The 21,296-nt window shown below is 48.1% G+C and overlaps 1 protein-coding gene across 6 annotated transcripts in view; it reads left to right on the forward strand.

Annotated features, from left to right (window-relative positions):
* Positions 1 to 2,031: 2,031 nt before the first annotated feature.
* Positions 2,032 to 21,296, forward strand: part of CACNA2D4 (calcium voltage-gated channel auxiliary subunit alpha2delta 4) — a 142,508-nt gene continuing 123,243 nt past the window's right edge. For 2 of the 6 annotated variants that reach the window (XM_072144918.1, XM_072144919.1), the window contains exons 1-13: positions 2,032 to 2,509; positions 12,312 to 12,393; positions 14,560 to 14,676; positions 14,801 to 14,860; positions 15,064 to 15,226; positions 16,915 to 17,046; positions 17,362 to 17,422; positions 17,894 to 18,044; positions 18,217 to 18,291; positions 18,374 to 18,463; positions 19,230 to 19,343; positions 19,592 to 19,670; positions 19,820 to 19,953. In XM_072144918.1, the coding sequence (XP_072001019.1) occupies positions 2,406 to 2,509; positions 12,312 to 12,393; positions 14,560 to 14,676; positions 14,801 to 14,860; positions 15,064 to 15,226; positions 16,915 to 17,046; positions 17,362 to 17,422; positions 17,894 to 18,044; positions 18,217 to 18,291; positions 18,374 to 18,463; positions 19,230 to 19,343; positions 19,592 to 19,670; positions 19,820 to 19,953 (1,362 nt within the window). In that variant the 5' untranslated portion in view covers positions 2,032 to 2,405. The remainder of the gene's footprint in view (positions 2,510 to 12,311; positions 12,394 to 14,559; positions 14,677 to 14,800; positions 14,861 to 15,063; positions 15,227 to 16,914; positions 17,047 to 17,361; positions 17,423 to 17,893; positions 18,045 to 18,216; positions 18,292 to 18,373; positions 18,464 to 19,229; positions 19,344 to 19,591; positions 19,671 to 19,819; positions 19,954 to 21,296) is intronic. The other 4 variants (XM_072144922.1, XM_072144921.1, XM_072144920.1 and 1 more) reach the window with 3 other exon arrangements.

The following is a 21,296-nucleotide window of genomic DNA, read 5'->3' on the forward strand; positions in this document are numbered from 1 at the left end:
GGGCAGTATTATAGTAGTTATATTCCTGTACATAGGGGGCGGTATTATAGTAGTTATATCCTTGTACATAGGGGGCAGTATTATAGTAGTTATATTCTTGTACATATGGAGCAGTATTATAGTAGTTATATTCCTGTACATAGGGGGCAGTATTATAGTAGTTATATTCTTGTACATAGGGGGCAGTGTTATAGTAGTTATATTCCTGTACATAGGGGGCAGTATTATAGTAGTTATATTCCTGTACATAGGGGGCAGTATTATAGTAGTTATATTCCTGTACATAGGGGGCAGTGTTATAGTAGTTATATTCTTGTACATAGGGGGCAGTATTATAGTAGTTATATTCTTGTACATAGGGGGCAGTATTATAGTAGTTATATTCCTGTACATAGGGGGCAGTATTATAGTAGTTATATTCTTGTACATAGGGGGGCAGTATTATAGTAGTTATATTCTTGTACATAGGGGGCAGTATTATAGTAGTTATATCCCTGTACATAGGGGGCAGTATTATAGTAGTTATATTCCTGTACATAGGGGCAGTATTATAGTAGTTATATCCCTGTACATAGGGGGCAGTATTATAGTAGTTATATTCCTGTACATAGGGGCAGTATTATAGTAGTTATATTCCTGTACATAGGGGGCAGTATTATAGTAGTTATATTCCTGTACATAGGGGGCAGTATTATAGTAGTTATATTCCTGTACATAGGGGGCAGTATTATAGTAGTTATATTCCTGTACATAGGGGGCAGTATTATAGTAGTTATATTCCTGTACATAGGGGGCAGTATTATAGTAGTTATATTCCTGTACATAGGGGGCAGTATTATAGTAGTTATATTCCTGTACATAGGGGGCAGTATTATAGTAGTTATATTCCTGTACATAGGGGGCAGTATTATAGTAGTTATATTCCTGTACATAGGGGGCAGTATTATAGTAGTTATATTCTTGTACATAGGGGGCAGTATTATAGTAGTTATATTCCTGTACATAGGGCGCTGTATTATAGTAGTTATATTCCTGTACATAGGGGGCAGTATTATAGTAGTTATATTCTTGTACATAGGAGGCAGTATTATAGTAGTTATATTCCTGTACATAGGGGGCAGTATTATAGTAGTTATATTCCTGTACATAGGGGGCAGTATTATAGTAGTTATATTCCTGTACATAGGGGGCAGTATTATAGTAGTTATATTCTTGTACATAGGGGGCAGTATTATAGTAGTTATATTCCTGTACATAGGGGGCAGTATTATAGTAGTTATATTCTTGTACATAGAGGATAGTATTATAGTAGTTATATTCCTGTATATAGGGGCAGTATTATAGTAGTTATATTCCTGTACATAGGGGGCAGTATTATAGTAGTTATATTCCTGTACATAGGGGGCAGTATTATAGTAGTTATATTCCTGTACATAGGGGGCAGTATTATAGTAGTTATATTCCTGTACATAGGGGGCAGTATTATAGTAGCTATATTCCTGTACATAGGGGGCAGTATTATAGTAGTTATATTCCTGTACATAGGGGGCAGTATTATAGTAGTTATATTCCTGTACATAGGGGGCAGTATTATAGTAGTTATATTCTTGTACATAGGGGACAGTATTATAGTAGTTATATTCCTGTACATAGGGGGCAGTATTATAGTAGTTATATTCTTGTACATAGGGGGCAGTATTATAGTAGTTATATTCTTGTACATAGGGGGCAGTATTATAGTAGTTATATTCTTGTACATAGGGGGCAGTATTATAGTAGTTATATCCCTGTACACAGGGGCAGTATGATATTTCCTATATATGGGATAGGGGATAGATTTGGGATGGTTCCCCGTGTAGGGAGTTGTTTACCTCTGGTCTGGCCGATGTCTATACATGGTAGTCTTATATCGGTGCTCGGGGCGGTGGGGGGGGGGGGGGGGGCAGTTCTCTTCTCTACACATTTTGGGTAATGTAGTGGCTCCTTGTCTCATGTCCTGTGATACTTGTCAGTGTCTGTGTGTGAAGTCGGGGACACTATCCTTATGCTGACATCCTCTCAGTGTGAATGAAGCCCGTAGAGTTATTGCTGTTGTGTGCAGCAGGGTCGGTACAGTGTGTCATGGATGTAGTTTCTTGCTACAAGTTGCAGACTTTGTATATCGCGATAGTGGTGACATGGCTGCACCCTTTGTGTGCTGATCCCATTAGGCAGATGAGGGGCCGGCAGCAGCACTGGGGGCGGTGATCGGTGGTGATTGGTCGGCTGTAATCCTGGGATCGGATCGTGCAGATTATCTGAGATCAGAGAGGAGAAGCAGCCGAAGCCTGAGAGGCAAGAGGAGAACTTGTCAGGGGTCTGTGCTGCCCAGTGTCGCCCCCCATGGCCTGAACCCCCGGGGCACGATGTGGGGGAGTCACTGCCGGCGGCTGCTGCTCTGGATCCTACTGCAGGGATGTGCAGGACCCCGACCCGACCACAAGAGGAGGACGGAGATCCCCCCAGACACGTGAGATTGCACTTCATGTATATTGCCCCCATGACCTTTACCCTATGTATAACTGCCCTGTATGGTGCTATATGCCCTCTGACCCCTTATCCTGCATCACATGTCTATACCTCAGCTAACTGCCCACCTACCGCTAATACCTTTACATCTGCCCGTCTACTCCTGCTACTTGTATAACTACCACCTACCTCCGCTACTTTTATATCTGCCCAACTACCCCTCGTCTTTATTTAACTTCCCACCTATGTCTGGTACCTATAGAGCTGCCCCATACACCTGGTGCCTATGTATCTGCCTACCCAAAGACCCCTACACCAACTCAACTGCCCACCTACCCCTGCTACCTAAATGTCTCCCCACCTACCCCTGGTACCGGTACATCCTCCCACCTACCCCTGGTACCTGTACATCTTCCCACCTACCCCTGGTACCGGTACATCTTCCCACCTACCCCTGGTACCGGCGCATCTTCCCACCTACCCCTGGTACCGGTACATCTTCCCACCTACCCCTGGTACCTGTACATCCTCCCACCTACCCCTGGTACCGGTACATCTTCCCACCTACCCCTGGTACCAGTACATCTTCCCACCTACCCCTGGTACCTGTACATCTCCCCACCTACTCCTGGTACCAGTACATCTTCCCACCTACTCCTGGTACCAGTACATCTTCCCACCTACCCCTGGTACCTGTACATCTTCCCACCTACCCCTGGTACCTGTACATCTTCCCACCTACCCCTGGTACCTGTACATCTTCCCACCTACCCCTGGTACCTGTACATTTCCCCACCTACCCCTGGTACCTGTACATCTCCCCACCTACCCCTGGTACCTGTACATCTTCCCACCTACCCCTGGTACCAGTACATCTTCCCACCTACCCCTGGTACCTGTACATCTCCCCACCTACCCCTGGTACCTGTACATCTTCCCACCTACCCCTGGTACCTGTACATCTTCCCACCTACCCCTGGTACCGGTACATCTTCCCACCTACCCCTGGTACCTGTACATCTCCCCACCTACCCCTGGTACCAGTACATCTTCCCACCTACCCCTGGTACCAGTACATCTTCCCACCTACTCCTGGTACCTGTACATCCTCCCACCTACCCCTGGTACCAGTACATCTTCCCACCTACCCCTGGTACCTGTACATCTCCCCACCTACTCCTGGTACCAGTACATCTTCCCACCTACTCCTGGTACCAGTACATCTTCCCACCTACCCCTGGTACCTGTACATCTTCCCACCTACCCCTGGTACCGGCACATCTTCCCACCTACCCCTGGTACCGGCACATCTTCCCACCTACCCCTGGTACCGGCACATCTTCCCACCTACCCCTGCTACCGGCACATCTTCCCACCTACCCCTGGTACCTGTACATCTCCCCACCTACCCCTGGTACCAGTACATCTTCCCACCTACCCCTGGTACCTGTACATCCTCCCACCTACCCCTGGTACCAGTACATCCTCCCACCTACCCCTGGTACCTGTACATCTTCCCACCTACCCCTGGTACCGGTACATCTCCCCACCTACCCCTGGTACCTGTACATCTCCCCACCTACCCCTGGTACCTGTACATCTCCCCACCTACCCCTGGTACCTGTACATCCTCCCACCTACCCCTGGTACCAGTACATCCTCCCCTTGCATATATATATGCACACACAAAGAGCCCTAGTATCTTTATGTCTGCAAAACCCCTACACTAATTCTAAGTGCCCACCTACCCATGTGACTGTAGATGATGTAGGACTACATGTCCCAGCACATTGTGGAAGGCAGAGGATTACATTGTGTTATATAGTGACAGTAACTATAATTGGTGCTGGGGTAACTAATCTAGCGCCTCCTTGTGGATTCCATTCTACACTGCAGCAGGTGCCAGTGGGGGTCATCCTCTGTGATCCCATCTTATGTGGGGTCTTCGGCCCCCTCGGGATTGCAGCAGCCCAGGCTGGAGACCCCCAGACGTCCCTAGTTCCCTACTCGTACAAGTAGTTCCAGACTACATACGCCATGCGGTGACTGGGAAGAAGAGTGCAGGGCAATTATGTCATGTTATACCCCCGCGCATGTACCAACACATGGCACACATCATCATGGAGCCAGTGCGTAACCATCAGACTGCTGTGTCATGTATGTGTATGATGTTAGTAGCAGCAGGACTGTGATATAGATTTATATTCCAAGATTGTACTTGGGTGTTTCCTCACAATGTTGTGCTCTGTGCTCCCTGCAGCCAGTGTTATGTTCTGTACCTGGAGAGATGTGTAATCAGACCTCACACTGCTGTGCTCTGTGCTCTCTGCAGCCAGTGTTATGTACTGTCCCTGGAGAGATGTGTAATCAGACCTCACACTGCTGTGCTCTGTGCTCTCTGCAGCCAGTGTTATATATTGTCCCTGGAGAGATGTGTAATCAGACCTCACACTGCTGTGCTCTGTGCTCTCTGCAGCCAGTGTTATGTATTGTCCCTGGAGAGATGTGTAATCAGACCTCACACTGCTGTGCTCTGTGCTCTCTGCAGCCAGTGTTATGTTCTGTACCTGGAGAGATGTGTAATCAGACCTCACACTGCTGTGCTCTGTGCTCCCTGCAGCCAGTGTTATGTATTGTCCCTGGAGAGATGTGTAATCAGACCTCACACTGCTGTGCTCTGTGCTCTCTGCAGCCAGTGTTATGTACTGTCCCTGGAGAGATGTGTAATCAGACCTCACACTGCTGTGCTCTGTGCTCTCTGCAGCCAGTGTTATGTATTGTCCCTGGAGAGATGTGTAATCAGACCTCACACTGCTGTGCTCTGTGCTCTCTGCAGCCAGTGTTATGTTCTGTACCTGGAGAGATGTGTAATCAGACCTCACACTGCTGTGCTCTGTGCTCTCTGCAGCCAGTGTTATGTATTGTCCCTGGAGAGATGTGTAATCAGACCTCACACTGCTGTGCTCTGTGCTCTCTGCAGCCAGTGTTATGTATTGGCCCTGGAGAGATGTGTAATCATACCTCACACTGCTGTGCTCTGTGTTATGTATTGTCCCTGGAGAGATGTGTAATCAGACCTCACACTGCTGTGCTCTGTGCTCTCTGCAGCCAGTGTTATGTACTGTCCCTGGAGAGATGTGTAATCAGACCTCACACTGCTGTGCTCTGTGCTCTCTGCAGCCAGTGTTATGTACTGTCCCTGGAGGGATGTGTAATCAGATCTCACACTGCTGTGCTCTGTGCTGTCTGCAGCCAGTGTTATGTATTGTCCCTGGAGAGATGTGTAATCAGACCTCACACTGCTGTGCTCTGTGCTCTCTGCAGCCAGTGTTATGTATTGTCCCTGGAGACATGTGTAATCAGACCTTTGTGTGTGATGTTAGTAGCAGCAGGACTGTGACATATAGATTTATATTCCAGGGTAATACTGAGGTTGTTCTTGCTTTGTTCTTAGTGCTCTACAACCATTCTCCTCTGAAAATAGAAGGCTTTTGGTTGGCTTCTACATCATGCATTCAGAGCAGAGGGATGTGACCATGGAGCATTTTCGTGCAGAGAGCACAGAGCACAGCAGTGTAAGGACAGTGTAAGGGCGCGTTCTGAAGTTGCGTTTTGGTTGCGTTTTCATTGCGTTTGAAACGCATATACAACAGCTGATGTGAGGTAATTTGCCTAATTACATTACCGTTTACGTTTGTAAACGCAATGTTAACGCATGCGTTAACACTTTGTTAACGTGTGCGTTAACATCGCGTTTACGATGCGTTTTGTAAACACATGCTTTAACAGTGATGTAATTAGGCAAATCACCTCTCCTCAGCTGTTGTATATGCGTTTCAAACACAATGAAGACGCAGGTCAAAACGCAACGTGCCCTAAGGTCCCAAGTATAATCCTGGAATTTAAATCCATATATCACAGTCCCGCTGCTACTAACAACATACACAGCAATATGATTACATAACATAACAATGGCTGCAGAGAGCACAGAGAACAGCAGTGTGAGGTCTGATTACACATCTCTCCAGGGACAATACATAACACTGGCTGCAGAGAGCACAGAGCACAGCAGTGTGAGGTCTGATTACACCTCTCTCCAGGGACAGTACATAACACTGGCTGCAGAGAGCACAGAGCACAGCAGTGGTGAGGTCTGATTACACATCTCTCCAGGGACAATACATAACACTGGCTGCAGAGAGCACAGAGCACATCAGTGTGAGGTCTGATTACACATCTCTCCAGGGACAATACATAACACTGGCTGCAGAGAGCACAGAGCACAGCAGTGTGAGGTATGATTACACATCTCTCCAGGGACAATACATAACACTGGCTGCAGAGAGCACAGAGCACAGCAGTGTGAGGTCTGATTACACATTCTCTCCAGGGACAATACATAACACTGGCTGCAGAGAGCACAGAGCACAGCAGTGTGAGGTCTGATTACACATCTCTCCAGGGACAATACAGAACACTGGCTGCAGAGAGCACAGCGCACAGCAGTGTGAGGTCTGATTACACATCTCTCCAGGGACAATACATAACACTGGCTGCAGAGAGCACAGAGCACAGCAGTGTGAGGTCTGATTACACATTCTCTCCAGGGACAATACATAACACTGGCTGCAGAGAGCACAGAGCACAGCAGTGTGAGGTCTGATTACACATCTCTCCAGGGACAATACAGAACACTGGCTGCAGAGAACACAGCGCACAGCAGTGTGAGGTCTGATTACACATCTCTCCAGGGACAATACATGACACTGGCTGCAGAGAGCACAGAGCACAGCAGTGTGAGGTATGATTACACATCTCTCCAGGGACAGTACATAACACTGGCTGCAGAGAGCACAGAGCACAGCAGTGTGAGGTATGATTACACATCTCTCCAGGGACAATACATAACACTGGCTGCAGAGAGCACAGAGCACAGCAGTGTGAGGTCTGATTACACATCTCTCCAGGAACAATACATAACACCGACTGCAGAGAGCACAGAGCACAGCAGTGTGAGGTCTGATTACACATCTCTCCAGGGACAATACCTAACACTGGCTGCAGAGAGCACAGCAGTGTGAGGTCTGATTACACATCTCTCCAGGGACAATACATAACACTGGCTGCAGAGAGCACAGAGCACAGCAGTGTGAGGTCTGATTACACATCTCTCCAGGAACAATACATAACACCGACTGCAGAGAGCACAGAGCACAGCAGTGTGAGGGATGATTACACATCTCTCCAGGGCCAATACATAACACTGGCTGCAGAGAGCACAGAGCACAGCAGTGTGAGGTCTGATTACACATCTCTCCAGGGACAATACATAACACTGGCTGCAGAGAGCACAGAGCACAGCAGTGTGAGGTCTGATTACACATCTCTCCAGGGACAGTACATAACACTGGCTGCAGAGAGCACAGAGCACAGCAGTGTGAGGTCTGATTACACATCTCTCCAGGAACAATACATAACACCGACTGCAGAGAGCACAGAGCACAGCAGTGTGAGGTCTGATTACACATCTCTCCAGGAACAATACATAACACCGACTGCAGAGAGCACAGAGCACAGCAGTGTGAGGTCTGATTACACATCTCTCCAGGGACAATACCTAACACTGGCTGCAGAGAGCACAGCAGTGTGAGGTCTGATTACACATCTCTCCAGGGACAATACATAACACTGGCTGCAGAGAGCACAGAGCACAGCAGTGTGAGGTCTGATTACACCTCTCCAGGAACAATACATAACACCGACTGCAGAGAGCACAGAGCACAGCAGTGTGAGGTCTGATTACACATCTCTCCAGGGACAATACCTAACACCGGCTGCAGAGAGCACAGCAGTGTGAGGTCTGATTACACATCTCTCCAGGGACAATACCTAACACTGGCTGCAGAGAGCACAGAGCACAGCAGTGTGAGGTCTGATTACACATCTCACCAGGGACAATACATAACACTGGCTGCAGAGAGCACAGAGCACAGCAGTGTGAGGGATGATTACACATCTCTCCAGGGCCAATACATAACACTGGCTGCAGAGAGCACAGAGCACAGCAGTGTGAGGTATGATTACACATCTCTCCAGGGATAATACATAACACTGGCTGCAGAGAGCATAGAGCACAGCAGTGTGAGGTCTGATTACACATCTCTCCAGGGACAATACATAACACTGGCTGTAGAGAGCACAGAGCACAGCAGTGTGAGGTCTGATTACACATCTCTCCAGGCATAATACATAACACTGGCTGCAGAGAGCACAGAGCACAGCAGTGTGAGGTATGATTACACATCTCTCCAGGGACAGTACATAACACTGGGTGCAGAGAGCACAGAGCACAGCAGTGTGAGGTCTGATTACACATCTCTCCAGGGACAATACATAACACTGGCTGCAGAGAGCACAGAGCACAGCAGTGTGAGGTATGATTACAATTCTCTCCAGGGACAATACATAACACTGGCTGCAGAGAGCACAGAGCACAGCAGTGTGAGGTCTGATTACACATCTCTCCAGGGACAATACATAACAGTGGTGCAGTCTGGATGGTCGCACCTGCTGATGGTTTCCTGTATGCAGTAGTAGGGTTACAGCGTCACTCTTGCCTCTGGTCGTGTCTGGTATTACATCCTGGAGTGATCCTATATACCTGTAGTTGTGCTCACATGTCCCGGATCTCCTGCGTCACCTTATCCCTGACTCCCTAATCCGTCCTTTTTGACTCTCTACCTTCCCATCTGCTTTTACGCCTATAGTCCGGCTCTGCTACCATCTACTACCTGCCTGGCAGCAGTTGTGCGCAGTGTACAATGCATTCTATTGCTCTCTGTTATCAGACATTGCATTGTCCCTCAGTAGCTTTCTTCCATAGTAAAGGGTTAATTGCTAATGAAGCGAATGACTCCTACTTAACTTCTCTGGATTAACCCTTTACTTGCCGGCCCATGCAGTTTACAGTGTCTGGTGGTGATGGGGTTTAGGTGGGCTACCTGGTTAACCCCTTCCACGCCGCCAGCACTTCCCTCCCATATGTGATGTTTCCTTGAGTTGTTTTTCTGGATTTTTTTGATGTATCTGAGTATAAAAACATGATTTGGCAGCTCTGGAGGGAGAACCGGCTGTTTACTGCCTACATCCTGCGAGTTCTCGGCTCTGCGCGGTGTGTGCGGGAGAGACACAAACCCAACTGGGACATTTGGCGCGTACTCACACGTTGGGGACATACGGGGAGCGCATAGCAACGCGCTGCAGAGAATCCACCTATAGCTGCAGAGCATCGCATCCTGGGAAAGGGAAAACCTGTAGCTTTCTCAGACTTTATCTAATTTCCTTTCCCAGGATCTCTGCTTGCTGTCAGTGAATGGGAAACCTTCCCAAACCTTTCCTCCTGTTTGTTACAGTGTTTCATTGCAGGTTAAACATGTGCATAGAAGATTGTCCAGACCGGATGCAATTGTACCTAACCCTCAGCTGTGTGACGTACGGGGTGTTTCCCGACCTAGTCCTGTGCAGACTGCGGATGGGCGGCACTCTGTACGCTGTTGGTGACCCCCCTTAGTACCCTGTTCCCTACAGGTGACCCCCTTACCATTTCCATAGCGCTCTGTAAGCTGCTGGGGACCTTCCCCTTAGCACCCTGTACGCTGCTGGTGACCCTCCCCTTAGCTCCCTGTATGTTGCTAGTGGTGACCCTCCCCTTAGCACCCTGTACGCTGCTGGTGACCCTCCCCTTAGCACCCTGTATGTTGCTAGTGGTGACCCTCCCCTTAGCACCCTGTACGTTGCTGGTGACCCTCCCCTTAGCACCCTGTATGCTGCTAGTGGTGACCCTCCCCTTAGCACCCTGTGTGCTGCTAGTAGTGACCCTCCCCTTAGCACCCTGTACATTGCTGGTGACCCTCCCCTTAGCACCCTGTGTGCTGCAGGTAACTCTCCCCTTAGCACCCTGTATCCTGCAGCTGACACCCCCTCCTCTTAGCGCACTGTACGCTTTAGGTGACCCCCACCATATCGCTGTATCAGACTCTGGCTCCTCTGCGGCAGTAGCAGATTATACATACTGTATATCACTGGCCGCCATGTTGGGGCCCGCAATAAGACTTAAGAAAATAATGAGATTCTATTAACCCTTTGAGGTTATTACCCTGTATCACAACCCAACCCTGAGGAATTGGATCCAGTTAGGTTAATGAATTGAACAATGAAGACTGACACCCGGGCGTCCTGGGAGCATCTGTCTGTCCACTCAGGACGTTGTACAACTGAGGGGGATCAGCCATCTACATATACATATCCCCATGAGCTCTGCAGCCACAGAGATTAGATACTGGATGAGATACGAACATCCCAGTGTGATAAACACATGATCGGCAAATGATGTATCGCTGCTGTCTGCTGAGCTGTGTATCTTATCCTCTCCTGTGTGGTACTGTCTGCTGAGCTGTGTATCTAATCCCATCCTGTGTGATACTGTCTGCTGAGCTGTGTATCTTATCCTCTCCTGTGTGATACTGTCTGCTGAGCTGTGTATCTAATCCCATCCTGTGTGATACTGTCTGCTGAGCTGTGTATCTTATCCTCTCCTGTGTGATACTGTCTGCTGAGCTGTGTATCTAATCATATCCTGTGTGATACTGTCTGCTGAGCTGTGTATCTAATCATATCCTGTGTGATACTGTCTGCTGAGCTGTGTACCTAATTCTATCCTGTGTGATACTGCCTGCTGAGCTGTGTATCTAATCCTATCCTGTGTGATACTGCCTGCTATGCTGTGTACCTAATCCTATCCTGTGTGATACTGTCTGCTGAGCTGTGTATCTAATCCTACCATGTGTGATACTGCCTGCTAAGCTGTGTATCTAATCCTACCATGTGTGATACTGCCTGCTGAGCTGTGTATCTAATCCTATCCTGTGTGATACTGCCTGCTGAGTTGTGTATCTAATCCTATCCTGTGTGATACTGCCTGCCGAGCTGTGTATCTAATCCTACCATGTGTGATACTGCCTGCCGAGCTGTGTATCTAATCCTACCATGTGTGATACTGCCTGCCGAGCTGTGTATCTAATCCTACCATGTGTGATACTGCCTGCTGAGCTGTGTATCTAATCCTATCCTGTGTGATACTGCCTGCTGAGCTGTGTATCTAATCCTATCCTGTGTGATACTGCCTGCTGAGCTGTGTATCTAATCCTATCCTGTGTGATACTGCCTGCTATGCTGTGTACCTAATCCTATCCTTTGTGATACTGCCTGCTGAGCTGTGTATCTAATCCTATCATGTGTGATACTGCCTGCTGAGCTGTGTATCTAATCCTCTCCTGTGTGACACTGCCTGCTGAGCTGTGTATCTAATCCTATCATGTGTGATACTGCCTGCTGAGCTGTGTATCTAATCCCATCCTGTGTGATACAGTCTCCTGCACTGTGTGTCTAATCCTATCCTGTGTGATACAGTCTCAGCACTGTACATGATGGAAGCAGTAATGTAGCGGTGCGGTCAGTATACTTTTGTACTTTACTGTGTAAATAAAGATTGTTTTAGAGAGCGCACTGTGACCTCTATACACTGGTCACATGAAAGCTGAATCCTGATTGGTTTCTATGGGCACCAAACTCACTTTACAACTGAGGCCTAGTCTGTTGAGTACATCCTTCACTCCCTTCAATAAACTTTATTAATACTGTCACACTGTCTGTTCAGACAACACTCTATTATTATAATTTATTAATTTGCGGTGGTTGTTGTAAAGATGTTCCATCATAAGTAATAAAGACTTCTTTATTCTCAGGGTGAAGATTTGGGCGGACATGTTTGGCAAGGAGATGCATTCAGTGGTCACAAAATACTCTGGGTCCCTCCTCCTACAGAAGGTAAGTAGAGAATGATGTTATATGAGGTTCCTGTATTCACGCTCTGTGTATATTCACGCCCGTACATGTGGGTTCAGCAGAAACGGTTAGGACACGTTGCGTTTTGGCCTGCGTTTTCATTGCGTTTGAAACGCATTACAACAGCTGAGGAGAGGTGATTTGCCCAATTACATTACTGCTAACATTTCCGATTACAAAACGCATCGTAAACGCGATGTTAGCATTGCATCTGTTAACATTGCGTAAACGGTAATGTAATTGGGCAAATCATCTCTCATCAGCTGTTGTAATGTGTTTCAAACGCAATGAAAATGGCCCAAAACGCAACGTGTGAACGCGCCCTGAAGGAACGCCACGTTCAGCTGTTACCGCTACTCCGGACCTTAGCCTGTATTGAGCCGGTTGATACATTGAACGCCTTGTCTGACATATCTGCCATTCATAAGGCTACATGATATGTGATCATCCCCTGCGCTGCAGAGACCAGTGCTGTGCTCCTGTACATGTTATAGGACTGGGCTAGACACAGAGATATGCCCCACATTCTCCAGACTGCGCTGATCATGTGTCACGGCATTATGTGGGTCATATGACCTCTACGAGGACAGCTAGCCCGACAGGATTAAGAATAACCATTGCTGGGATTAGTGTGACACACACGTGCCGCAAGCAGCAGCATTGTCAGTGAGTTACATATATGGCGCTCTCCTGTCTGGAGAACGTATTACCATTCAGGATCCTGGGAAAGTTGCATTCCTTCAACAGTGTAAGATGTTATGACTGCTTTATCAGCTGTAACCCACCTTTTCCATATACAGACCTATTTAAAAAGAAACATTTCAGCTCAATCGGTAACAGCCCGACAGATGGCGACGACTCGAGGTGTCACATCTACTGTGCATTAATGTTCTTAGAATAGGATGACTGCAGCATGTTGGGAAATGGAAAGGGTTAATCATCTGCATTACTATACAGTCCTTTACACTGGCGGATTAGTAGATCACTAGGGAATCAAATAATCTGACAGGCCGTGATCTCCACGTGGGTCTCGTGCCAAGTGCTTTCCCATAAGCCTCTGCTGACATCCTATGAGCAGGAAATCTGCCCTCACTAATGATGGAAGTTGTGTGTTTCTGGTATTCCAAATGTTTTCTCTATATTTTATCTATATCCCCCCCCCCCAAAAAAAAAAATACCTGACTTAAATAAAATTATTTAAGTACTATGAGCTGAGAAAAGCTTTTATTACTCATAACTACTACTATGTACAAGAATACAGAAACTAAAATGCTTCCCCCAGATGTATAATAATATAACTACTATAATACTGCCCCCTATGTACAAGAATATAACTACTATAATACTGCCCCCTATGTACAAGAATATAACTACTATAATACTGCCCTCTATGTACAAGAATATAACTACTATAATACTGCCCCTATATACAATAATATAACTGCTATAATACTGCCCCCTATGTACAAGAATATAACTACTATAATACTGCCCCCTATGTACAGGAATATAACTACTATAATACTGCCCCCTATGTACAGGAATATAACTACTATAATACTGCCTCCTATGTACAGGAATATAACTACTATAATACTGCCCCCTATGTACAGGAATATAACTACTATAATACTGCCCCCTATGTACAAGAATATAACTGCTATAATACTGCCCCCTATGTACTGGAATATAACTACTATAACACTGCCCCCTATGTACAGGAATATAACTACTATAATACTGCCCCCTATGTACAAGAATATAACTACTATAATACTGCCCTCTATGTACAAGAATATAACTACTATAATACTGCCCCCTATGTACAGGAATATAACTACTATAATACTGCCCCCTATGTACTAGAATATAACTACTATAATACTGCCCCCTATGTACAGGAATATAACTACTATAATACTGCCCCCTATGTACAAGAATATAACTACTATAATACTGCCCCCTATGTACAAGAATAAAACTACTATGTTACTGCCCCCTATGTACAGGAATATAACTACTATAATACTGCCCCCTATGTACAAGAATATAACTACTATAATACTGCCCCCTGTGTGTAATAATACTGCTCCTCTCTGCACTGCAGTCGCTGTAGTACTTTCATGCTTCTCCTCTTGCCCCTGACAGAAGTACAAGGATGTGGAGCCTACGCTGAGTATTGAGGAGGTGGATGGTCTGGAGCTGGTCAGGAAGTTCTCGGAGGAGATGGAGAGCATGCTGCGGAGGAAGGTGGAGGCGGTGGAGGTAGCTTTGCTTTTTAGGGTCTTCCAGACTCTTAGTTTTGGGCAGATGCTGGACCTGTCACTCTTGATGCTGCGGCTCTGCAGGTCCAGACGTTTCATGGAGGTTGTTATTTCCTTCTCTCTAGAGACTGGTGGAGGCAGCGGAAGAAGCGGATTTACACCACGAGTTTAATACATCCCTGGAGGTGAGTGATGTCCGGAATTACTTCCCGGTGTGCATCTTTACACATATGGGACATATGGGCCTTCATGACATGTCCCTAGGTTGTCAGGATCGGGGGTTACCTTCACATTGTGTGTTGGTTTCTTAAAGGGGATGTTTATGTTGCCCCTGATGTGTCTCATTAGGTAATTACCTGTGTATAATCAGCCTCTCATCTCTCGGCAGTTTGAGTACTATAATTCTGTGCGGATTAATGAGAAAGATGAGAACGATAATTATGTGGAGCTCGGGGATGAGTTCATTCTGGAAGCGAACGAGCACTTTAATAACCTCATGGTGAACACCACCCTCAGCAACATCCAGCTGCCAACTAACGTCTATAACAAAGGTGAGTGCCGCTGCCCTATGCCGGAGCCTTGTGGTGTCCTCTGCTGGGCAGGTGATGCCGAAGCCTTGTGGTGTCTCCTGCTGGGCAGGTGATGCCGGAGCCTTGTGGTGTCCTCTGCTGGGCAGGTGATGCCGGAGCCTTGTGGCGCCCTCTGCTGGGCAGGCGATGCCGGAGCCTTGTGGTGTCCTCTGCTGGGCAGGTGATGCCGGAGCCTTGTGGTGTCTCCTGCTGGGCAGGTGATGCCGGAGCCTTGTGGTGTCTCCTGCTGGGCAGGTGATGCCGGAGCCTTGTGGTGTCTCCTGCTGGGCAGGTGATGCCGGAGCCTTGTGGCGCCCTCTGCTGGGCAGGCGATACCGGAGCCTTGTGGTGTCCTCTGCTGGGCAGGTGATGCCGGAGCCTTGTGGCGTCCTCTGCTGTGCAGGTGATGCCGGAGCCTTGTGGCTCCCTCTGCTGGGCAGGTGATCCCGGAGCCATGTGGTGTCCTCTGCTGGGCGGGTGATGCCGGAGCCTTGTGGTGTCCTCTGCTGGTCAGGTGATGCCGGAGCCTGGTGGCGCCATCTGCTGGGCAGGTGATGCCGGAGCCTTGTGGTGTCTCCTGCTGGGCAGGTGATGCCGGAGCCTTGTGGTGTCTCCTGCTGGGCAGGTGATGCCGGAGCCTTGTGGTGTCTCCTGCTGGGCAGGTGATGCCGGAGCCTTGTGGTGTCTCCTGCTGGGCAGGTGATGCCGGAGCCTTGTGGCGCCCTCTGCTGGGCAGGCGATACCGGAGCCTTGTGGTGTCCTCTGCTGGGCAGGTGATGCCGGAGCCTTGTGGCGTCCTCTGCTGTGCAGGTGATGCCGGAGCCTTGTGGCTCCCTCTGCTGGGCAGGTGATCCCGGAGCCATGTGGTGTCCTCTGCTGGGCGGGTGATGCCGGAGCCTTGTGGTGTCCTCTGCTGGTCAGGTGATGCCGGAGCCATGTGGCGCCCTCTGCTGGGCAGGTGATGCCGGAGCCATGTGGTGTCCTCTGCTGGGCAGGTGATGCCGGAGCCTTGTGGTTTCCTCTGCTGGGCAGGTGATGCCGGAGCCTTGTGGCGCCCTCTGCTGGGCAGGTGATGCCGGAGCCTTGTGGCGCCCTCTGCTGGGCAGGTGATGCCGGAGCCATGTGGTGTCCTCTGCTGGGCAGGTGATGCCGGAGCCTTGTGGTTTCCTCTGCTGGGCAGGTGATGCCGGAGCCTTGTGGCGCCCTCTGCTGGGCAGGTGATGCCGGAGCCTTGTGGCGCCCTCTGCTGGGCAGGTGATGCCGGTGCCTTGTGGCGTTCTCGGCCGGGCAGGTGATGCCGGAGCCTTGTGGCGCCCTCTGCCGGGCAGGTGATGCCGGAGCCTTGTGGCGTCCTCGGCCGGGCAGGTGATGCCGGAGCCTTGTGGCGTCCTCGGTCGGGCAGGTGATGCCGGAGCCTTGTGGCGCCCTCTGCTAGGCAGGTGATGCTGGAGCCTTGTGGCGTCCTCTGCTGGGCAGGCGATGCCGGAGCCTTGTGGCGCCCTCTGCTGGGCAGGTGATGCTGGAGCCTTGTGGCGCCCTCTGCTAGGCAGGTGATGCTGGAGCCTTGTGGCGTCCTCTGCCGGGCAGGTGATGCAGCTCTGGTTGTGAGTGGAGTATGTGTCATATATAATATCATCTGGAGTCTAATTCTCGTATATCCCCCCCCTCAGATCCGGATATCCTCAATGGCGTGTACATGTCCGAGGCCTTGAACCCTGTGTTTGTGGACAACTTCCAGCGGGACCCCACGCTGACCTGGCAGTATTTTGGGAGCTCCACTGGATTCTTCCGGCTCTATCCAGGTGATTTGGGGAGGATTTGATAAATTTGGGCTCAGATTGAAGAACCAATGAGAATCCCTTTTCTATGGTCTCCTCCTTCTTTAGTGGAAAGGTTGGAAGCAGTTACTATAGTATCCAGATCAGAGATACAACTGTAACAAATCCTCAGCTGTGCTGTTGTATTTGATCCGTTCAGGTTGTTAAGTCTCTAGATATAAAGAGCAACGTCCTTATTCACCGACAGCAAGCAGAGATCTTTTAAAATGGTGAATGAAGCGCAAAGTTGCAGAATTAACTCTTTGTGCACTTCAATTTTTTTTTCTATTGTGTTTTTAGGAATCAAATGGGTCCCGGATGAAAATGGGGTGATCTCTTTTGACTGCCGAAATCGTGGCTGGTGAGAAAACTGCATTTGTATGGAAATAGAAGACTCCCCTTAATTAAAGGGATGTTCCCTTAATATAAATGGATATTTTTGTATTCAATATCAGAATACTGTAGATATGACAGTAAGTAGTCTCTGCCTGTGCCACATAAAAATGAATGAGCTGCAAATGTAATACTAGGCCCAGCCACTATGCAATGTGTGGCGCTGAGCTTGGAGTACTCTCCAGATCTCTGCTGTCTCTTCCTACAGCTTATCAGTCCGGCTCTGAGTTATCTGACTCCCAGAAATCAGATTTTCAGTTCTTCTAAATTTAAGTAAGCAAAAATAATACAAAGCTGGAACACCCCTTTAAGCTTTGGGCAGTTCTGTGACGTCACCTGTAAAACCATTACTGAAATGCAATGCAATGGGAATGATGGTCGCTGCCCTCCCAAGCAGCACACCGTATCCCTAACCTCCTGTGCACCCCTTTAATTAAAGGTACATCCAGGCGGCCACTTCTCCCAAGGACATTGTGATTGTGGTGGACATCAGCGGCAGCATGAAGGGTCTGCGGATGACCATCGCCAAACACACGATTAACACATTGCTGGACACGCTGGGGGAGAACGACTTTGTCAACATTATTGCGGTAAGTATTTACAGTTCACGTGTTGGGTCAGAACACGTCATGAATGATCCCTTTAAGTGTTTGTTATACTATTATCCTGTTATGGCGGACACCGCTGTGGTTACACCACGTTACAGTGTATCGGTCTGTATAGCGGGTGCAGGTTATCTTCATTGTCTGCTCTCTCCTCCAGTACAATGACTACGTCCATTACATTGAGCCCTGCTTCAAGGGGATTCTGGTCCAGGCAGACAGAGACAACCGGGAGGTAAGTCGCTCAGTGGTCTTCTCATACAGCACGAGACCGGTACTAGTACAATCCCAGTTCATCTGGTTCTTCTTATGTGCAGCATTTCAAGCAGCTGGTGGACGAATTACAGGCCAAAGGTGTGGGCACCGTCAACAAAGCTCTCATTGAGGCATTCAAGATCCTGCAGGAGGTACCGTACACAGGGAAAAAATTCTCTAAAGTTTCGTATGTCATTAAAAGGGAGCTCGGTCACTCCCCAGGGTTAGTTGGAGTCACAGCGGGTGCCCCCTTAAAGGGAAACTGTCACCAGGGACCTCATTTTCACTATAGACAGGCTGCAGTAGTCCATCACACCTGCAGTGCACATCTGGCTTCCTGCTTTCTCTTAGTATTTGCATTACAATATAATTGTGTGTTATAACTTACCTTGCACCCTGACTGAATTCTCTGTGTAGTCCCAGGGGTTGGGCTTTGGTTTGGCTGCATTTCAAAAAACAACATGTGACTTGTCTGTGCTGCAGACTCCTCAGCTCTCAGCCCCCACCTTTGTGCTCCTGTACATGTCCTCCCTCCTGCCCCTTCACATAGGTCACAGCCTGGTGAGCTGACGTCATTGGCTGAGGGAGGAGCTGTACAGGAGCACAAAGGTGGGGGCAGAGAGCTGAGGAGTCTGCAGCACAGACTAGTCACATGTTGTTTTTTTAAATGCATCCAAACCAAAGTCCAACCCCTGGACTCTGTCAGGATGCAAGTTAAGTTACAACACACAATTAAATTGCAATGCAAATGCTTAGATAAAGCAGAAAGGCAGATGTGTACTGCAGCTGTAATGGGCTTTTACAACCTGTCTTTAGTGCAAATGAGTACTCTGGTGACAGGATCCCTTTAAGACAAAGTCATATGTCCTAGGTCTGCTAGAACGATGACATGTCTCTGTATTACTTGCATTCCTATAGTTCAAGGAGGCCGGTCAGGGTGGGCTTTGTAACCAGGCCATCATGCTGATCACGGATGGAGCTGTGGAAGAGTATGAGCCTGTATTCGAAAAGTACAACTGGCCCGATAAGAAGGTAAGATCTGGACTTCACTTCCCCACCTATACTCAGATCTTACCATCACCATCACTTCTGTAACTGAGCTGTGTAGTAAAGTACCCAAGAATCCAGCCCAAAATGAAAGCAGCTGAATGAGGGGCGATGACCGTGCCCATGGCGGTACCCAATTTCCTGATTTTTAGTTTACTTTTATATTTGATGATGATGGAGCTGCGCTTTGTTCCTCCGTCACGTTAACGTTCTGCATTGTCTTTCTTTTATAGGTTCGGATGTTTACTTATCTTATTGGGAGGGAGGTGACGTTCGCAGAGAATGTGAAATGGATCGCATGTAACAACAAAGGTATCAGATGCGCACACACTGTGACCTATACGACGCCCAATGATTTGTTTAGATGGTAGAAGTGTCACGTCGTGTGAACCCCCATGTGTCGCGCCCCATTAAGGAGAGGGGACATGGCTGCTGAGATGTGCACCGTTCTGTTGTCCCAGGATACTACACACAGATCAGCACGCTGGCCGACGTCCAGGAGAACGTGATGGAGTACCTGCATGTGCTGAGCCGGCCCATGGTCATCAACCACGACCATGATATAATCTGGACGGAGGCCTACATGGACAGTGCGGTGAGTACATACAGACACGGCACTCACCTAGGAGCGGGGGAGGATGAACATCACGTCCTCTAAACATCCCATTAATGTCAATCTGCCGGCTGTCAGACCCATTATCACCGCTCCGGCTAATATGTGAGTCCACTGTCAATCATCCCAGACTGACACATGGGTACGGCTCTCACCCCCTCCCAACATGTCTCTTATCAAAGAGTTACAGTAAAGGAGGATGGTGGCGATACTGTGACAACCCCTCAGCTCTGATACAGCTGATAGTTCTCATACTCTGCCAATATCCTCCCAAGCTTGTATCTTTGATCTGATGATTGTTTCCCATCACATTGTCACTTCATGTACCGTGTGCGCCCCCTGCAGGCAGAGCAGCTGCATTGTATAAGGTTAATGCTACATCTATTGCACTGTAGAAATCTGACCCTGGTCTATAAACACTTTACAGACCCAAGACACAGCTGAGGGTTTGTTACAATTGTGTCCAGGCTATGTAATCCTCTCTCAAGTGCTGGGATGTTTGCCTTAATGAGGGTTATCTGCAATTGTAATAAGCACCCAGATGTCAGTAGTATAAGGTCTAGCAGATTATCAGATACCAGGTTATGACATGCCAGATCATCAGGTACCGGATTATCAGATACCAGGTTATGACATGCCAGATCATCAGGTAACAGATTATCAGATACCAGGTTATGACATGCCAGATCATCAGGTACCGGATTATCAGATACCAGGTTATGACATGCCAGATCATCAGGTACCGGATTATCAGATACCAGGTTATGACATGCCAGATCATCAGGTACCGGATTATCAGATACCAGGTTATGACATGCCAGATCATCAGGTACCGGATTATCAGATACCAGGTTATGACATGCCAGATCATCAGGTACCGGATTATCAGATACCAGGTTATGACATGCCAGATCATCAGGTACCGGATTATCAGATACCAGGTTATGACATGCCAGATCATCAGGTACCGGATTATCAGATACCAGGTTATGACATGCCAGATCATCAGGTACCAGATTATCAGATACCAGGTTATGACATGCCAGATCATCAGGTACCGGATTATCAGATACCAGGTTATGACATGCCAGATCATCAGGTACCGGATTATCAGATACCAGGTTATGACATGCCAGATCATCAGGTACCGGATTATCGGATACCAGTTTATGACATGCCAGATCATCAGGTACCGGATTATCAGATACCAGGTTATGACATGCTAGATCATCAGGTACCGGATTATCAGATACCAGGTTATGACATGCCAGATCATCAGGTACCGGATTATCAGATACCAGGTTATGACATGCCAGATCATCAGG

The sequence above is a fragment of the Engystomops pustulosus genome, chromosome 4, assembly GCF_040894005.1.
Source record: "Engystomops pustulosus chromosome 4, aEngPut4.maternal, whole genome shotgun sequence".
Taxonomy (NCBI): Eukaryota; Metazoa; Chordata; class Amphibia; order Anura; family Leptodactylidae; genus Engystomops; species Engystomops pustulosus.